The following is an 18705-nucleotide window of genomic DNA, read 5'->3' as shown; positions in this document are numbered from 1 at the left end:
GGGCCAATCCTGCCAACTCTTATTTACTCGTGCAGTCCTTTTGGATTCACTGTGATGTCTATTGTGAGTGAAGGTTTGTAGGACAGGCCCTTGCACTAAAAGTTTTTCAGGGTAGGGACTTTGCCCCCTCCCCAGGTACCTGAAAAGTGCTCCACACATATTTGATAATATAGTAATTAATGAAGCTGTACTGACTGTGGTAAAGGAGTAGGGCTCTTAGTTGCTTAGGTTACCCTGTACTGCAAGAATACAAAAACTGAAAACACGACTTGTTTTCCAGATTGCAGAGGGAATGGCCTACATAGAAAGGAAAAACTACATTCATAGAGATCTGAGAGCAGCTAATGTCTTGGTTTCAGAGTCATTGATGTGCAAAATTGCTGACTTTGGACTAGCCAGAGTAATTGAAGATAATGAATACACAGCCCGGGAAGGTATGTATCCATTTATATTTTTCAGCTCTGGAAAATTCATTTTGTGAAGAGCCCCAGAATTAGACTTTTGTCTAAAATAAAAATGGGACACTCCTAGCAGAGTGTATTAAATGCAATGTTCTAATGACAAAGCTGAACTTGAAAATTACTCTGTTCAAACTAGAAAGCTTATGAAAAGTAGTTTGTACCTTCCTTTCAGCAGCACAACAAATTTTATAAATCAAAAATATGTGGCAAGGGGTTAGCAAAGCAGTGGTGCCTCAAGAAAACGTTCTCCAGAGAACTGAATTCTTTCTTCTACCTGAGAAGTGGGATTTCTGTAGGGGCCTCGTAATGGTACTACCTCAAATGCTGCACTTAAGGTAATAGTATAGCACTTGCACAGTCAAGCAGTAGGTAATGATACGCTGAATAACATTATTTATTCCACAGCTTAGTATTTTGGGATAATACAGAGAGGTTTGTTCAGGGTTTTCTGTACTATATAATTTATTTGGTAATTTTGTGCACTAATTTAATATACAGTTTTTAAAAGATTCAGTAGATGGCAAATAGCTAGCTGTGTCACCATTCCACATATAAACAGCATTTTCCCTTGATTTAAAACAACCACTTTTTGATTAAAGAGTTTGACCCATTTGCTGGGCTGTCTCTCTCTTGCCACTCCACTATAGAACCTCTGCCTGGAGTTTTCCTGCCCAGTTCCTGCCTTGTTTCCTTGCTACAGTTTTAAAGAACCGATACACATATCCTCACACAAGTAGTACTGAAAACAGAAAGGTCTTCAGGATGGAAACTGGAATCACTTAGGACAATGGTAGGAGACTGAGATACAAGGCAGAAAGAACAAGGCGTCAAAGTTAGGGTAAAAAGAGTGAGAGACTATGGAATCACTAGATAAAAGACATTCAATAGAAAAGAGGGAAACAGAGCCCGAGAGGAGTGGATTTCAAAGACAGGGAAATGGTGGTGTATTAGCCAGCTTTCAGTATTGTGTATTAACTATAAATTCTTATATAACATTTTTACATGTTATAAATTTGATACTAACTTCTAGTAATTGCTGCTAATACATTTTAAATCTTCCAAGTTAAAAACAGGGTTTTTTTGTTTTTGTTTTTTACAAAAAGTTCACATCTACCCTATACTTAATGGAAATAATTGCTAAATCTATTAAGATGTGTTAATAGTTATGTATTTCCAGCAACATACATATTTGATTGAGAATATGTGGTTTTTTTAGGTGCCAAATTCCCTATTAAATGGACAGCACCAGAAGCAATTAACTTTGGCTCCTTTACTATTAAATCTGATGTGTGGTCCTTTGGAATTCTTTTGTATGAAATTGTTACCTTTGGAAAAATCCCTTATCCAGGTATGAACATTTGTTTGTATATCATCATGTTGTATTTCTATTTTGATATCTTTGTTTTGTTTTGTTTTTTTTTGTTTAGAGAGTCACAGAAAATAGCTAACTAAGGAAAAAGTTAATGTCTGACAATACTGGCTCCATTGTGGGTTTAATGTGTGTTTACTGCAGGCTATATCAAAGCAATTTGAAAACTCTCACCCATTATATACACACCTAACGCTGCATGCAACTTTGACAGCTTTACATCAGCAAGTTATGTGTAACTTAAATATCTTACCCACAGGCGGGCCTGGCTCTGGGCCCCTGGAAAAAGGCGGGCTTCAGGAAGAAGAGGTGGGGCTGAGGGCCAGCCTCCACCACCCAGCACTTCCCCGCTGGCTGGGCCTCTGTTGACAGTTTCAAAGGGCCTCAGGCACTGACCGCTGCTGTGTTTTCAGTATTGCTTCCCCCAAAGAGGCAGTGGATGCTATGGCCTAGCTGAGGCAAACTGCTGAGGGAATGCGATCAGCTGAGGAATGAGCAGAGTCATTGTTTGAGCCCCAGCAAGGTGCAAAAAAAATTGGTAGGAATTTGTAGAATTTATTAATGTTTTTAAAGGGGCAGTGTCAAGGGACCCTGTTGCTCAAATGACCCCAAATCTGGACCATTTCCCTACTGCCTACCTCCATGAGTCACAATAAATTGCAGAACAACCCAAGTAAGTATGCAGAGTTTAAAGCATATGAAACAGTAGAAACAAGTCATTGTCTGAATGAACTTTTAGATTGTACTGACTTTACTAGTGTGTTTATGTTGCATGTTATAAAACTAGGCAAATATCTGGATGAGTTGATGTATGCCCTGGAAGACCTTGGTGTAACCCGAATGGCACTTATACCACTGGTTGAGAAACATTGGTTTAACCACGCTCCTGAGTAGCCACCATCTTCACTTGATATAATTTTGAGAAATAAGAGTCCTAGCCTGTGTCTACATGTGCCGCTTCTTCTGGAAGAAGTGGCACAGTAATGAGCTATCCGGAAGATGCGAATGAGGCCTGGATGCAAATTTTCTGCACCTCATTATCATATCAGCAGTTAGTTCGGAGTCCAGAAGAAGCTCTTCCAGACTCCATAGTACATGTGCAGAGGCGCGGCCTATGGGGATCTTCCGGAAGGAAACCCTCCTTCTGGAAGCCCTCTCTTCCCCAAAATTTTGAGGAAGAAGGGGCTTTTGGAAGGAGGATTTCCTTCCAGAAGATCCCCATGGGCCGCGCATCTGCGTGTATACGTTGGAGTCTGGAAGAGCTTCTTCCAGACTCCGAATCATGTGCCGATATGCTAATGAGGTGTGGAAAATTTGCATCTGTGCCTCATTAGCATCTTCCAGATAGCTCATTACCATGCCGCTTCTTCCAGAAGAAACAGCACATGTAGACACAGCCCTAGAGACCTTCCATCTTCTCTCTTAAGGTATATCAGGGCTGCATACATGCATTCAAGCATAGTAGTTACCAGAAATGCATTCTCCTAAGTCCCTACAGCTCTGGCTGCTTAAATTCTGATAGCACTACTATACAAATGCTTTTGAGCTCTGTGTCCCAGACTGTATCATGCTTGAAAGGGCTAGAGCAGGGGGCCTGAGTCCCACAGAGCTAGATTGGTGGGATCTGGTCTGCCATCCCCAACCCTATTAGGAGAAAACAGACTTTCTAGTTATCCCTCTAATGAGAGAGAGAGAGGGAAGGTGAATCAGTTTAGAATATTGATGAGCATATTGTAACCAGCCACCTATGGAAAAAGCAGAGTGAACGGAGGTGCTGAAAACTCTGATCCACGCCCTGCAAACCACTTAAGGACATGAGTAGTCCCAGTGAAGTCAAGAAGTATTGAAGTAAGTGGGACAGTTCACATGCTTAAAGTTAAGCAGGTTTAAATGCTTTGTTACATATGAGAATGGGTAGTAAGCCCAGCAGATGCCCTCTGAACATACCGGAGTGAGTTAATCAATGACTGTCACTTCCTCCGGTAGAAAGTGTGTGTGGTGGAAGGATTTGTTGTACCCTCCACACCTGAGGCAGTCTGCTACACACGCTTATCATAACTGAGCCCAAACACTCAACAGTTTGAGGGACATCTGTTGAACCTAATCCTAGATATCCTGAAGTTTGCAAATAAGATGAATTACAATTGTGAATTGTAAAAGGTGTGCCTGGGTTTGTGTAGCAATATGAAAAGAAAAACTGAGAACCTCATAACCTTTTAAAGTTTTGCAACATATTTATTTTCCATTTTTACTTCCACAGTAGCCCTGCTACCATTTATTCTATATTCCAAAAAAGATATATGGAGTATATTGACAGTACAGCACAGTGTTTGTACCACGTTTGATTTTAAACTAGTGAGAGAAAGGACATCCTTTGGGAAAAGTCAGAGCAATATCCTCCCCCAACAGGTATTTTTAAAAATACCTAACACCCAGAGCAGTCTAATTCATCCCAGCAGGAAAAATCATTCTTTGTAGGTATTTCTATGGGCTACATAGATAATTCATGTATGTCAGTGATGAATTACTTATATTCAGAGATTGGAAAAACAATTCCAACCCTTCCATCACTTTATTGGAAGGTTTTAAGAATCTCCCTAGAGCCTTCTCAACCTCACATCTGCAGAAGCTGAAGAATGGCATGTATATAATAATCTCTGTTTCATTTGAAGAATTTAACATACAAATGTAAATCTCCTGTTTATACTGAAAATGTAATATGAAAAGCCAGCATGTCACCAAAATAATTGTGGGGCCAGAAAACAGCTGTGAAAACAAAGTTTTTAGCAAATTAGTAGTTAGTTTGATTCTGAGACATAACACTTCGGGAAGAAAAGTATGTCCAAAATTAGAGGGACTCATTTTGCCTGGCTACTACAATAGGAATGAATAAATAGATTATTCAGCTTAAATAAGAATACCTTAAAACATTTTTATTAATAGTTGACAATTAGCTAACTAAATCTAATGTCACATACAGACATCTTAAAGCTGTGTGAAATGGTTTGAGTTATATTTGACAAGTGATTAACATTAGTAGGAAGGGAATATAAACAATTAGGCAGAAAGCATTTAGTCAAGAAAACTAAGGTTTTTGTGAGCTTTGTTTCTAAAGGTCAGTGTCTGTTTTTCTTATTGATAATCTTGAAGGAGTTAGTGGGATTTATAGTTACAGCCGACAGTGTGGAACTATTCTTGTGCAGACACTCAACACATACTTTATTTTTATGCGTTTAATAAGGTTATCTGTAAGAGCATTGGAGCATTCTTCACTGCAAATAAATGTTTCATTGGCTTTCTCTACTATTATTTTCTATAAGCACCTTGCTTACTGGTAGGCAAATGCAGAGCAAAAGCCGACTCTTGTCCTAACATCCTGTTCTCCTGCAAATGTTACGTTAATGAAAAACAAGCACATTTACACTACGGTAACCAGGACAATTTCAGTGCTTTTTGCCACATGGAAAACTGAATGCAAGTGTTAAACGTGGGCCCAAACTAAGAGTTCTGATCCAATTTCATAGCTGAGATCTATTTCTGTGCTTGGCTGAAACCAAAGCTCTGGATGTAAACGTCTCTGAAATTTGGGAGTTTTGATCTGGATTGGAATTCTCTCACTCAGGCCTGTTTCTAGTGATAATGTTTAATACCTTATTTACAGAAAATTTAAAATGTAATATTTAAATATAAGAACTCAACTTGAAGGACTGTAAGAGAAGACAATCATGACTTTCTTTTAAAAGGAAAGCACATTGGCTTATTCATACAATAATGTATTGTGGATGGCAGAACAGTCACATTTTTTATAATTGTCATTCATACAGACATTTTGAATATAAAGTTCTCAATTCAGCTGTAGACTGCCTGCACAGCTTCTACTATCCTTAGGACATCACATCAAGCTTTCCCAGTGTATCTTAGCTCACTTTATGAAAATAAATGGATTCACCTTCTCTCTGTCCTCTTTCGAGACAGTACAGACCCTGTTCTCTGCATGCACCAAGAACCAGCCATAATTTGATCTCGCAAAGTAAAGCATTAAACTCCCCTCCATAGTCTCATTTGAGTATATGTCCTTTGTTCTGTCCGGTTGCTCCCAGCAGCCTTGTTGCCGTACTCTTCCTGTAGTTTAGAAGCCAAACTAGTGGTTTCCTTTATTTCTAACGCCCTGTAAGAAACAGATGCCAAAATGTGATGTTCAGTACAATGTAACCCTCTATCTTCTCTCAAATGTGTTTAGCTTTATTCATCTTGGACAGACCCACGTTGTTCATATCTGTCTGACAGTTGATAGTATGACTTACTGACACGCTGTTTTCTGATTCCCAACTTGTTGCTCAAAAAAGGGACTTTTGTTTTGAGACTACATTGTGATTTGCTAAACTAAAATAAACCTAGAACAACTCTATTGATTTTCCTGGCATTACTTCAGAACTACTGGCCCACTGAATCTGAATCTGAATCTGGCCCACTAAGTAACTTTTGAGTACATTTGATGTTTTCTGCTTTCCTACTCAAGCTGCATTCCCCCTCTCACCACCTGCACTTCAGAGATGGTTGCCTTCTAAGCTTCTGCAAAACAGAAAATAAAGCATCTAATATTGTTCCCCTTTCTGGTAGGCTTGCTGAGGTAGGAAGAGCAGCTTCTGCACTGGGGCATACAGTTAGTGTGCTTATTAGTTCTGTGAAAGTCATGCTTTATCATCGATTCCTGCTACAGCTGGCTATTCTCAAGCAGACTAGTTTACACCTCCTGGACTCCTTCCTCTGTTGTCACCATTTTCACAAGAGTCTTTGGTTACTTTTTGGATTGTAGCAGGTTTGTGGGAAGATGGAAGCATTCCCTCAAAGCTCTTCTCCCTGCATCCCCTTGCTTTGCTTCCTTCCAGGCTGTATAATAGATAAGACATGGTTTGTATTAGGAAGAACAGAGACAATTGTTCTTTATCTGCTGCTATGACAGCAAATGGAAGCATGTGAATGATCTTGTCATTAGGCACTTGGATGACCTGGGTTCAATTCTCAGCCTTATCACAAATTGCCTGTTGGACTTTGGCCAAAGCGTTTAATCATGTGCTGCTTCAGTTCCCCTTCTAATGATAATATTGCCTTTCTCTCAGCTGTTGGCAAGCAACATGTCTGTACTTACAGGTTGCAGCAGAGTTTGTGTTCACAGCTGATACTGCTAAGTACGCTAAAATCCCCACACCTAGGCAGACTGCCTTGAAATGTAGTGTACCACAGCAGAGGTAGGACTAGAGTTTGTGCCACAGGTTTTGGGTCATTTGGCCAAGGGGTTGCCAACATACAGGTCTCCTTGCACCATAAGGTGCTAGAAAATTGCTGTTATGTGCCCACAGACTGAGAAGTAGAATGGGAACAGGAGGTATTTGGTACTAGGACCCCACTCTAAAAATTGGGCATTAAATTTGGCTGGTTTGCTTGGTTCTATAGTGTGCCACAGGGTAGAGACAGAAGGGCCTCACCTGATTTGTGTGCGTGCATATGTGTGTGCACGCGCGTAGAGTATTTCCCTTGCAGTTCTGAGTCCAAGGGGTAGAAGTGGAAGTTTTACTCACTCCCTGCCTCACGTGCAGCAGTCACAGCTTTGGCTCCCACCAGCTGGAGCTATCTACCCAGCACAGACTTTACGTGTACATAAGATGAAGGCAACTGGCATTCTTCATAACTGCAGCAGTTACACAAAGGCATTTGTAACAGATCTGGAACTTGTACTCAGTTCCTTAATCTGGCAGAGCCAAGCCTCAGCCTCAGTACTACATGGTCTTTTGATGTACGTTTGCCAAATCAACCAGGCATATATGATCGACTGTTAGCTTACAGATGATGTGTAATGAATGAGCCGGATCTGCGATTAAAGGAATGGACTAGGAAGTGAGACTCAGGACCTGTTCAAGGTTCTACCCTGCTGTTGAGCAAGTCACAAAAGCCTTTCAGTGGGTCCTTTCAGAAGGCTGTTTAGAGACCCGCCTTCATTACTGAGGGGCACAGCTAGAAGGAGGGGTTTTTGTAGCTGAATCATTAACGGGGGAGTGAGAAGCCTTTAGGTCTAGTTGGCTGTGTCTACACTAGAAACATCTGTTATCAGAACAAAAAAGCAGTCAGGTAGCACTTTAAAGACTAGCAAAATGGTTTATTAGGTGAGCTTTCGTGGGACAGACCCACTTCTTCAGACCATAGCCAGACCAGAACAGACTCAATATTTAAGGCACAGAGAACCAAAAACAGTAAGCAAGGAGGACAAATCAGAAAAAGATAATCAAGGTGAGCACATCAGAGAGTCTGAAGAAGTGGGTCTGTCCCACGAAAGCTCACCTAATAAACCATTTTGCTAGTCTTTAAAGTGCTACCTGACTGCTTTTTGTTTTGATAGTGTATAGACTAGCACTGCTTCCTCTTTGTTACTGTTATCAGAAGTTACTCTCGACAGGGAATCCTGACAACCTCTGGCGACAGATTGCTGGTACACCCAATGAGCTGTTGATGGAGAACTGCTGGACTGCACTGCCCTCTGGTGACAAAAAGCAGAATGGCAGCTCTGCAATCGGGGCTGCCCTGCAAACGGACCCCTCCCGCCCCACTTTGACAGAAGTGTCTACACTGCACTTCTGTTGATAGTGTGTTATGCCTTAATTTTTGGAAGGCTACCCCTCTGATGGCAAAAGCAGAGTTCTGTTGAAACTCTGGCGACAGAACGCTTTGTGTGTAGACGCTCCCTGCGTTATGGCGACAACCAGCCCCTTCTGTCAACAAAACTCTAGTGTAGACTCAGCTGTAGTGTGTGGCTTTAGCCAAGACACAGTTCCCCATTGTCAGCTCATGAGCATACTGCAGGTTGTGTACAGTTCAGAAGATAATTTGGGCAAGCTTAAAAGCCTAGAATGGCTCAATGGTAAAGGGATAATTGCTCTCTCTCTCTCTCTCTCTCTCTCTCTCTCACACACACACACCTCCCCCCCCCCCGTAGCACTAGAAGGGACAGGAGGAGGTCATTGTGTCCAGCCCCCTGCCTTTGTGATGGGACCAAGCACCATCCCTTTTTTGTTTTAAAGCTATTTGCTCCAGGTTGCTAAATAGCCCCCCCTCCTCAAGGATTGAGCTCAGAACCCGGGGTTAAGCAGGCCAATGCTCAAAACACTGAATTATCCCTCCCCTCCTGTTCTTGGCAGTAGAGTAAGTAGCAAGAAGAGCTATAGCAGGATGGCTAAAGAGGCTATAGGGTGGGGGGAGCCATGTTGTGTTTGTGTGACATTCTCTAGACTGGAGCCGACTCCCCTCAGTTGTAGAGTGATGTTAGCATATCAAGTCACTTTCCTCACACACACACACACACCCCCCGCCCCAAGGGCAGCTTCTTGGAGGATGTATTACTGCTGGGTTGGGCAGCCCTTGAGGGCAAAAAATACATGCTTGGGAGGAAGGCTCCCCCCTGCCCTTTGAGCCAGAAAGGGGATCTGAAAGTAGGGAAATGTTGTAGACTCCAGTTCTGGGAAATCATGCATTCACCAATCTGACACTTACAGATTGTATTTTTGGAGACATTATGTCTGGGAGTCAGTGATGTTTTTGCTGTAATCATATGTATTACATCTCTGCCCCTCCTAGGCAGTAGCTGGGAGGTGGTGTTGGTTGGTAACTAGCTAATGAGCAGGCCATCTTCATGTCCCCCTCCTACTTGTGTGCAGCAGCTCCTCCATTGGTGGTGGTTCTGGGGAGCGGCCAGCTTTTTCTTTTTTATGGGGTGGGGAAGCTGGGGCTGGAGGAGCCTGGCGAGGGTGGGTGGGCAGTAAACCTTCACATAGAACAGACTTTCAGGAATAGCCGATAACCTTCCCCCTCATTAGTCAGTTATAGAGAGGGTTTAAAGTGCATTCAAATGACATATGTTGTCCACATTTCACATGTGTACAACAGTGAGGTGGGGAACCCTGCACAAAAACCTGCTGTACTGCACCCACCATACAGCGATAGAGAGGACAATAAAAGGGGAGCTGAGTATGGGCAGAGATGGTGCAATGGTGGGACAGGGTACACAACTCCCCTTCTTTTCCTCCCCCTGCCTTGTGGAAGACAGGATTGTGTTGCAGGGGTAAAGAGATTCAGCCTGAACCCATGGTGGAAGATGGTGTTGAAACCAGACTTGTGAAGTGTATTTTGGCTCTTGTATAATAGAAGCACTGCACAGCAGCCAGGGTACTGTTGGAGGACCATGAGCATATCCCCCTTAGGGTGCAAAGAGAGAAGTTGTGGTAAATGGTACATAAGGTTACTGAGTGATCAAACATGGCAGCCCATCTCCATCAGCACATATGAGTAAGATGAGCACCTCCTGAAGCCCCCAGGGCTTTCACATTAGAAACAATGCAGGTAAATAGCTACGGTCTTCTGGAGCCGGCAAGGGGTTGCTTGCACTGTACTGCCCTGCACTACTCAAAGTATTGATTGAGCCTGAACCTGGGACTGGATTTTCCTCAAATCTAAGGACATGGGTGGGCTCAGTTCACACTTCGTGGTGAAACTGAGACCATAAAGAAAAGGGCTGGGGCGAGGTTGCAGTTTGTACTCCTTTGTACAGCATGAGGCAGCTGGGGACCCTGTGACCTGCCAGCTGGGTCGGGCCCAGGCCGTGCCTGGTTCCAGCCACCGAGGCTCAGGGGCTTCCCTCCCCAGCCTCAAGCCTGCTGCAGGGGCACAGGGGATGTGGAGCTCCAGCCTCACAGGTTGGAGTGTGGCACATGGGGGCTGTGTCCAGCCTGCAGACCCTGCTCAGTGCGAAGGAAGAAGCAACTCTGAGCTCTGCTACTCTTCCCCCCGCTAGGGGAATGGCAGTTCTGAGAAGTGCTGCTTACTCTAAAGGTCTTTCCTCTGCCACCGATTGGCCAACTTTGCAACCTATCAGAACAGCTGTCCCTGCCCCTCACCAGGCATTGCCCATAAAAATCTACTAAGCCCGTGCCCCTCCCCGTCAGGCTCAGGAGTCAGTGGCTGTTTTTAAGTCAGAGACCACATTTGTGAAGGTGTTTTGTTTTTTTCACATTTCTCACGTGTGGGCCCCACCTCGTTTTCTGGGGGTCCCGACTTAAAAAAAAATTCCATTACCAGGTCCCCCTCCCTCCTCTGGAAACCCTGGAACTGAGGCTGGATGAGAGAATTTGAAGAACTACTCAAGGTCACCATTGTCTAGCACATTACAACCGTAACCCTTCTGCTAGAAGCAATGGGCAGCAACCAGGGCTGGGTTCCTTTTCATCCATTTCACACAGAACTAGCTCAAACCCCTACCCAGTCGCCTGGGAAATTCACACAGCCCAGGCACCTCAGGGAGGCAATGCTTCCCCACCCGCAAGCACAGAGTCAGTGTAGAAAAGAAACTTTTAATGGAAAAGGTGGGGTGGGGAGAAATCATATGATAGAAGCTTGGGAAATACCACAACCAGGAGTTCATAACCAATCCTCAAGTAACTGGTCCAGTTCAAGTGGATTGAGCCATGTCCAGCCTCTGAGGTTCATCAGTCCAATACTTTAGACAACCAATCCACAGACCCAAACTTTCTTTGTACCACCCCTCCCCACTTCAAAGGCCCCACTTACAAATTGGTGTCAGGGCCGGCATGGACTGGACAGCACCCTCGCTGAACCAGAGGCAGCATCACCTTTATGCTAGTCAGCTGTTAGGAGCATCAGCCCGCTGGGCAGTTGGATGGCATGACCAGCGGATAGCTGGTAGCTTGCTCCCTACCATCCACTGTGGGTTTGGCCTGAGGCAAAACCCTCTGATTTCAGTTCTTAGGCTGTGTCTACACAGCACAAATCTTCAAAGTAGCCATTTCAAAGATTACTAATGAGGTGCTGAACTGAATATTCAGCACCTCATTAGCATTAGGATACTTCCAGCCCTGGTGCTTCATAAGTGCTGCTGGACAGGGCTCCTTTTCAAAAGGACCTTGCACATTTTGAAATCCTCTTATTCCAGTCAGCTGAACAGAATGAGGGGATTTCGAAAAGGACCCCCGTGTAGCTATGCTGAGCTGTGGGCGTTCAAAAGCGGTGCTTTCAAAGTGCCAGGGCTGGAAGCATCCTAATGCTAATGAGGTGTTGAATATTCAATTCAGTACCTCATTAATAATCTTCAAATGGCCATTAGCATGGCTATTTCAAAGATTTGTGCCCCTGGAGACACAGCCTTACTGGTCTCAGCTGCTACCCTGTGATTTCAGCTCTCAGCATCTACCAAAGTAGAGTCTCATTAAAAGATAAACACAAGTGTCCAGCTTTATCTTTTAAAAAAGTGGGGAAGGCTAACCCAACCAGGCTTATAGCTATATGGCCAAGGCTTAGGCAGGGCCAAGGCACTCAGCTAGCTGTTCCAAGCCAAATACTTCCCCTTCTGCTTTACAGTGTTTTAGACCCAGGGAGTCCATGCAATCCATCTCTTATGCAGTTATGACGACTGCCCTGTCCCCCACAACTTCAAGCATTGGTGAGATTTCACAATTCTTATACTGGGTGTTAGCATAAATTGTGATTTTACAACCATGTGTTTACAATAGACAAAAGCCCATTGTTTCCTTCCTACCCCTCAGGCTTTGTTTGCAAGGTATCACATATGCACACCTTTGCACTCTCACCACAAGTGATCTCTGGGAGACTCATTCCTCCCAGCCCTCAGCAGCACTGAGTTCCTACTGGCACATTCCTTACACAAACACTTTCACTGCTCAGTAAGTTCTCTTAGAAGACATTTGGGGTAATTTATAGCTAAACAGCAGCACAAAACCCAGTGAGATGGGATTAGAGGCTGTAAACAGTTCATGGGAACCTTGACCACATCTATAATAACTAAAATAATGCTGGATTCTGGATGTTGCTGTACAATATATGGCAGTATCACCCTGTGCAAGAGAACTCTTGACACAGCTTTTCAAAGCGGTTAGTCTGGTGCCTATGAGTTATGAATAAAGGGAGGGCCCTCAAGGAAAAAACTTTCTGTTTCCTGGTTTTGCAACCTTCAGCTTCTTGAAATAAACCCTACATTAAAATATGTTAGTAGAAGCAAGTTGCCAGGAAGTCTCCCCCTGCAGCCCCCAAGTTCTTTAATTTAAAATAAGGTAATAAACCTTGTCTAACCCCATTAGGTAAATATATTGAGTGAGGTTTTAGGATGCAGAGTAACAGCAGAAGATGCTCCACATTGATGCACACCTGCTTCTAAAAAGCTTTTTCTGTTGTTACAGGTATGAGTAATTCTGATGTGATGGTTGCTCTTCAGCGTGGGTATCGGATACCACGCATGGAAACCTGCCCAGCTGAGCTTTATGATATCATGAAAGCATGCTGGAAAGATAAAGCAGAAGAAAGGCCAACATTTGATTATTTACAGAGCGTGCTCGATGATTTCTACACAGCAACAGAAGGGCAGTATCAACAGCAGCCATAGAACAAAACCAAACATTTTCCAGTTAGCATAGACTATTGTTCGGACAAACTGGGCAAACCAGTTAGTGGCTTCTGAAACAGGAGGCTGAAATTGCCCAGGAAGAATCATTCTGCCTAGAATGAAACCCTGTTTTTCTTTGGTTAATTTAATTTAAAGTTACTCTGCTTAGGAGTTCTCTTTAGATATCTTCATTTACCTAAACAAACATCCAAATATAACAAGCTTTGAAAAAGTACAGTACCACCAATACAAACTAATGAAGCATGCAAAGCTGAAAATGCTCTCTGACAGCAGACTTTACCAGGAAAAAAGTATGATGGCAAAAGAGAAAGATGAACAATTTATAAGTAGAAAAAGTCAAAGCTCATTTGGGAGCTAAAATGCCTTGAAACAGCATGAAAATCATGTTTTGTATTTTTATAGCTTCTGATTATTTTACATCAGTATCTGGAACACACCATTTTTTGCAAGACTCAAGTGTTTTAAGCTGTGATCATCCCCTGTAAGGGGTAAAAGGTAATTTCACTCTTGATTCTTTCACATTTGTGTACAGTTCAAGCAAGGTTAGAATATTGTGAAATTGCATTTATAAAAGCAGTGTATTGTACTAGATGTATCACAAAAGATGGCACACTGTCTTAGTGTATGTATGGAAGACAATGAATTTAAGCATGGCAACACCTGCTCTAAATCACCTTTTGCCCCCAGGTTTAAAGTCAGCAGCAAGTCATCTATATTTTAGAGGGAGCAGGATCTAGTCCTCAATAGTTTGAGACACTGATTTGAAGACATCTATTACTTGTAGAAAGCTTTTTCATGGGTATCTTACTAAGACCTTTAGATTGAAACAGCATAAAACAATACTGAATCCATTTATTGAACTGAAAGTCATTTAATAAAGATTAAACATTTATTGTGGCTAATATGCAGCATACCTTAAGCATACCGGTGTCAGCACAATAGTTCTGCTTTTCAACATGTAAATTACTACTAATTCATAGCCAACAGTTAAAAACCCATGGCTGATTTACTTGTTACATAGCTGGCATTTTTAATGTTTAATGCCTATTCTATTAGGCTCAAGGTATATTAAACAAAAATATATTTCATTCTCTCAAGTCATGAATTGAATCATCGAGTTATGAGTAAGTTATCAGAAAACCAACAGTGGAATTACAATGTAACTTTGAGTCCTCCTTTATATAAAGAGTTGGACTGGTCTGGTCTTACAAACTTTTTGCACAATCCCAAACAAATTTATGGTTAAAAGGGTACTTATGGAAGCTTTACAGGAGGCTTTACTGTACCAGCAGTCCAAACAATAAGCAGTATAAACATTCATTGCTTTTCTTTATTTAGTAAGACATAGCAGGTTTTTGAATGAAGCAACTCAGTCAACGTGCTGATTCGCCACGACAGACTAAATATTTTTACTGTATTGTGATTTTTATTTTAATAAAACTCTGACATTAAAAACGTCTCCACCATCGCCGTTGTAATTTCTGGGACAAACAAACAGATACAGGCCAGACTGTCGGTTGTCTGTTTACAGTAAACTCTTAACCAGTATTCAGTCTAACGGAGTTCTCAAAACAACAACAACTGGCACCGGGCACCATCCTGGCCCCTAGGCCGCCTCCTCCAGTCAATTGTGCTGCTTGCAGCACTCTCCCCATCCCACTGCTCTCCTGCCCACTGGTCACCCAGGGAACAGCCTATGCCTGGCAGCTCACAGCGACAAGGCACCCCTGAGCAGGTGGCCTGGGACAGGGCAGCCCCACTGAGGGGAGGTGCTATGTTATCAGGGCAAGATGGACTGTTCCAGCTGGTGTGGGGTCAGAGGCCCCAGCAACACCCCTGGGCATGCAGCTGTGCTGAAGCCAGAGGCAGCTGGAGAGCCTTGTGCTGATGTCAGGGGCAGCGAAGCCCCATTTGAGGCAGGCACAGCATAGCGAGTCCCCCACTGCAGGCTGCCTGGGAGGAAGTGCCCAGGTAGGAGCAGGGCAGCCTGGCGGTGCAGTTGGCAGTAGAAGGAGCTTCCGCACTGGTTCATCTGTGAGTGAGAGGAGCGGCCAGCTCACATGAGACTGAGAAGGAGCCGAGCAAGCCCACCATGCTGCAGCAGGACAAGAGCTCCCACAGGCAGGCACAGAGCCACATCAAGGATGGGGGTGGGGAAGGCACCTCTCCCCCATCCAGCACATTGCTAGATATTCAAATATCCCAGTCTCAGGGGTGCCAGATATGAAAGATGACTGTACACGGAATGCAGGATCAGGCCCTGTCAGTGTGTAGATGTTATACAACCAAAATAGCAAACGTTACATTCAAACAAAAATGAACAGGTTTAAGAGGCAAGATTCCTCTCAGTGGAGCAGTTCAGAGGTCAAGACAGCCATTGCATAGCTGGATATTTCCTCTAAAATATTTAGCAAAGTGGTCCTACAATCCTAAACTACCAGCCACACTAGTAAGTCCTGAAGTATTTAAAAAGCTTTCAGAAGCTCAATCTTCAGCAGTGCCGCTTGACACCCCTGTGTACTGAAACATTTAGGAAAGCCAGAAGACTTGGAAACGGTGACTTAAGTTTAGCAAATGCTAAAGTTGTCCTAGCTACTGAAAAAAGTCTAGAAGTCATCTACTGGTTCAAATACATTGTGGCTGCAGAACAAATGGAGCACTGAAAAAATACAGATCTACTGAAGTGTATGTACCGTGCTCCCCTTGTTCAAACAGGTGGAAGATGAAAACATTTGATTTAAACATAAGCTGTGTTTTACATAATGTTTGGGGGAAAAAAATGATGCAGACTAACCTGTGAAATCTATTTCTGGAATTTATCAAGATTCCTATTCATGTTACCAAATTACTGTAATAAGCTATTTAAAAATTAGGCTCCATGTATTACCTTAATTTCTGATCTTGTCCTGAGTGCCCATGATGGACATAAGGTAGTTTAATCCAGATAACATTCAAATCTAGCCAAGCTGGGGGGTGGGGGCGGGGGGAGAAGGCTGGTTCTTTGGAATTTGCCATCGGTGTAAAGGTTGTATTATTGATCTGATAGGATAAGTAACCCACAATGGATATTAGTTTTCTGGAGAGTAACTGGTGCTTCCTGGATCATACAAATCCCCAAGTATGCTTTGGTGAGACAATCAATCACTTCACTATTAGGGCTGCGTCTAGACAAGCCCTGAACTTTGAAGAGGGCCTGGTAGTTAGGGTGGTGGGAAGTTACTAGTGAAGTGCTGCAGTGCATATGCAGCACTTTGTAGTCGAAATCTCCCCTGCCGCAACTTGGGAGAGCTGGCTTCCATGTAGCTGCCGGTACTTCAAAGTGCCCGCGTGCATGTCGCCTCGGGTCAGCCACAGGTCCTATGAAGTGCCCGCGCTCCTTCGAAGTTCTTTACTCCTCAAAATCTGGAGTAAATGAACATTTCGAAGTTTCACACTTTGAAGTTGCCACAAAGGAGATTTAGCTTAATGAAGTGCTACATATGCACCGCAGCACTTCATTAGTAATCTCCCAACACCCTAATTACCATGCCCCCTTCAAAGTTCAGTGCTAGTCTAGACACAGTCTAAGAGTATTTAGTTCTGAGGAAGGAGGGGAAATTTCAAGACCAGAGCTTTTAATTTTTGGAGCATGTCCGTCTTCAGTGTTGCAACAGTTATGCTGCGCCATCTAGTGTTTCCCAGTGGTCAGCTACCACCCCAACTCAGGCCTGGTCTCCACTTTAAAAGTGTATAGGTCATAGTTACAGTATTCTGAAGTGGGGAAAAAAAAATCCTAAAGTATGACCAAAGCTATGTCAGCCTAACCCTAGCATGGATGCCGCTAGCTATAAAAGAGTGCTTCACAATGACCATGAGACTGCTGAGATCTCACAGCAATTTAAAGCAACTGTGACTTGTAAAACAACTTGCCTCTGTAGTGCAGGATTATGCCACTGCAGTTCCTGTAATGTAGATGCCGCCTCTGTCGCAAGTATGTTCTGTACACTTCAACACCATCTGCAACACCTAAACCTGCCTACTTTGAAAAAGTTAGTCTGCTAGGTTTTGGAAGCTTAAGTTTCTCAAACCACAAAAACGCACACCACACACTTCTTTCCAATTATTCAGCTTCCCTTCCTTGAAACCCCTTTTTCATGACAGTTTTACTGTATTGCTTAATTCCTACTTAATTCACCTGCTGCACATCTTAGCAGCTATGAAATACAGAGGGTATGGCTGAAATTTGAATCAACTCTAAATCTACTGCCAATCCCACTGACACCAAAATTCCACATTGATCACTTCTAGTTTTCAGTGTTTTCTGTCTAAAAGCTGAGAACTTGCTGAAAAACCACCTACATGACTCAAGGATTCCTAAACATAACTGTATTGTGAGCATTATGTACAGCACAACAAAAGCCACCACCATTAAACTACAAGACAGCAAATGCTCAACTCTTAGAGCCTTGTCACTGGCACTCATTTCTAAAGCAGCTATGCTCTTTAGCTGGCTAACATAACTATTTCTGGTTAAGATCACCATATAGCCCCATTAAATTTCTAGACAAACATCTTGTGATTAGTAAGACAGGAAGCCATGCTAGTCTATACACTATCAAAACAAAAAGCAGTCAAGTAGCACTTTAAAGACTAGCAAAATAGTTTATTAGGTGAGCTTTCGTGGGACAGACCCACTTCAGACCATAGCCAGATTGAGTCTGTTCTTGTCTGGCTACGGTCTGAAGAAGTGGATCTGTCCCACGAAAGCTCACCTAATAAACTATTTTGCTAGTCTTTAAAGTGCTACTTGACTGCTTTTTGTCTTGTGATTAGGGTACCGGCCCTCTTATTCCTACAATTTGGATTTCATTTCAAGTAAATAATTTCAGTAGAAACAAAGACAAGACACAGTGGGGCTTAAAAGGTCAAACTGTCAAATTTATAGATCATAATAAACTTAACAAAATGTTAGTTGATTTGATTAAAACCCAAGCTTTATTTTAAGTAAATTTTAAGAAGTCTGCTGCATATACAGTGAAGGATTTCAAAAGACAGACATTCCCTTCCAAACCAAGACAACTGTGATTATAGAATTTAAAAAACAGTGCTCACTGCTATTCCAGCATCTGATCATCATTAAATAAAATCTTTGTACGAAATCTCATGTTTTAATTCCATGGCAAACTAAATACCAAGTATCAGAAGATTAACTGAGGAAGCTAGGTCCTTTATAAAAAATAGCTACCAGTTAACGAAAGAGTAAAATTGAATAAGCTATTTCCCAAACCAGTCAAGCAAAAGTACCATTGTGAGTGTTGGAAGTAAGTTTTAAAAAGAAAAAAAAAATGGGAAGTAAAAATGGAAGAATGCAACACTAAACTTGACATAGGGCCCCATTCTCCTGCAATGTGGAAATC

At 42.7% G+C, this 18705-nt stretch overlaps 1 protein-coding gene across 2 annotated transcripts in view; it reads left to right on the top strand.

Annotated features, from left to right (window-relative positions):
* Window positions 1–14768, top strand: part of LYN (LYN proto-oncogene, Src family tyrosine kinase) — an 80615-nt gene extending 65847 nt beyond the window's left edge. For both annotated transcript variants that reach the window (XM_074987168.1, XM_074987167.1), the window contains exons 11-13: window positions 281–434; window positions 1678–1809; window positions 13086–14768. In XM_074987168.1, the coding sequence (XP_074843269.1) occupies window positions 281–434; window positions 1678–1809; window positions 13086–13288 (489 nt within the window). In that variant the 3' untranslated portion in view covers window positions 13289–14768. The remainder of the gene's footprint in view (window positions 1–280; window positions 435–1677; window positions 1810–13085) is intronic.
* The last annotated feature ends 3937 nt before the right edge of the window (window positions 14769–18705 follow it).

The sequence above is a fragment of the Carettochelys insculpta genome, chromosome 2 (assembly GCF_033958435.1).
Source record: "Carettochelys insculpta isolate YL-2023 chromosome 2, ASM3395843v1, whole genome shotgun sequence".
In the NCBI taxonomy this organism is placed as follows: domain Eukaryota; kingdom Metazoa; phylum Chordata; order Testudines; family Carettochelyidae; genus Carettochelys; species Carettochelys insculpta.
Note: the sequence above shows the minus strand (reverse complement) of the source record. Positions and strands in the feature narration are given on the sequence as shown.